Source organism: Myotis brandtii, unplaced genomic scaffold, assembly GCF_000412655.1.
Source record: "Myotis brandtii unplaced genomic scaffold, ASM41265v1 scaffold655, whole genome shotgun sequence".
NCBI classification, from domain to species: Eukaryota; Metazoa; Chordata; class Mammalia; order Chiroptera; family Vespertilionidae; genus Myotis; species Myotis brandtii.
The window spans coordinates 442,905-444,102 of NW_005370542.1; the positions used below are offsets into that span (position 1 = coordinate 442,905).

At 63.1% G+C, this 1,198-nt stretch overlaps 1 protein-coding gene across 1 annotated transcript in view; it reads right to left on the bottom strand.

Annotated features, from left to right (window-relative positions):
* ANOS1 (anosmin 1) overlaps window positions 1–1,198 on the bottom strand; it is a 53,192-nt gene that overhangs the window by 4,134 nt on the left and 47,860 nt on the right. The window contains exon 14 of the mRNA XM_014528825.1: window positions 8–218. Within this exon, the coding sequence (XP_014384311.1) occupies window positions 8–218 (211 nt within the window). The remainder of the gene's footprint in view (window positions 1–7; window positions 219–1,198) is intronic.

Below are 1,198 nucleotides of genomic sequence, written 5' to 3' on the forward strand. Positions count from 1 at the left end.
CTGGGGAAGTGCCAGTGACGTTCCCGTCCCGGACGGCGAAGGAGGCGGACAGGTCCTGGGGGGTGGCCAGCACTTTGGGGAGGACAGGACCTGTCGGGGTGGGAAGGTGGGGCCGGTGAGGCGGGGGGACCGGGCGCCGTGGGGGGCCTTCTGGGCAGGGGGTGTAGGCGGCCTGGTGTGGGGAAGGCTGGTGCCAGGTGACCTGCGTCTCGTCTCGTCTGTAAGCGCGGTCTCAGGGACCAGCCTGTGATGGACAGGGATCGCGATGGAGCCGGCCCCGGGTCAGGGCCACCCCGTGCAACCTGCTGTCCATCCATCCCCTGGAGGTTGTTCTCAGAATCCGGGGACGGGAGACGGAGGGAGGATTCGAAATCTGCCAGGAGGTGGCCATTTCTCAGAGGAAAGGAAAGGGCTGCGGTGGGGAGGGTCGGTGTGGAAGGTGTTAGAAGCTCCTAGAAGGAGGTTAGGGGACCGCATGGGAGCGGCCGGGAATGGTTGTCCGCCTGCAGGACAGATGCCCGGGTTGTGGGCTCCATCCCCGGGAGGGGGCGTGAGGAGGCAGCCGACGCGTGATATCATCTATGTTTCTATCCCTCTCTCCCTCTCTCTTATTCTCTGAAATCAATACAAATCCATAGTAATAAAAGGGTAATATGCTAATTAGACCGGACATCTTCCGGATGTCCTTCTGGACAGAGCCACAGTGGTGGGGGCCGAGGCAGAGGCAGTTAGGGGTGATCAGGCCGGCAGGGGAGAGCAGTTGGGGGGCGATCAGGCCGGCAGGGGAGAGCAGTTGGGGGGCGATCAGGCCGGCAGGGGAGAGCAGTTGGGGGGCGATCAGGCCGGCAGGGGAGAGCGGGGTGATCAGGCCAGCAGGGGAGGGCAGTTAGGGGGCGATCAGGCTGGCAGGCAGGTGAGCAGTTAGGAGCCAACGGTCCCAGATTGCAAGTTGGACCTCCCCTGAGGGGTCCTGGATTAGAGAGGGTACAGGCCGGGCTGAGGAATACCCCCCGCTGCCCTGTGCACGAATTTTGTGCACCGGGCCTCTAGTACATACATATTGAAAGGTGTGTGTATACATTTTGGGGAACAGCCTATACATGGTCCCTCCCACGGAGACAGAGGGCACTGCCTGGGTTCAGGGCGCTGCGCGAAGCGGCTTGGGGACACTTCAAAGTGGCCGACCCCGCGGCCGGCA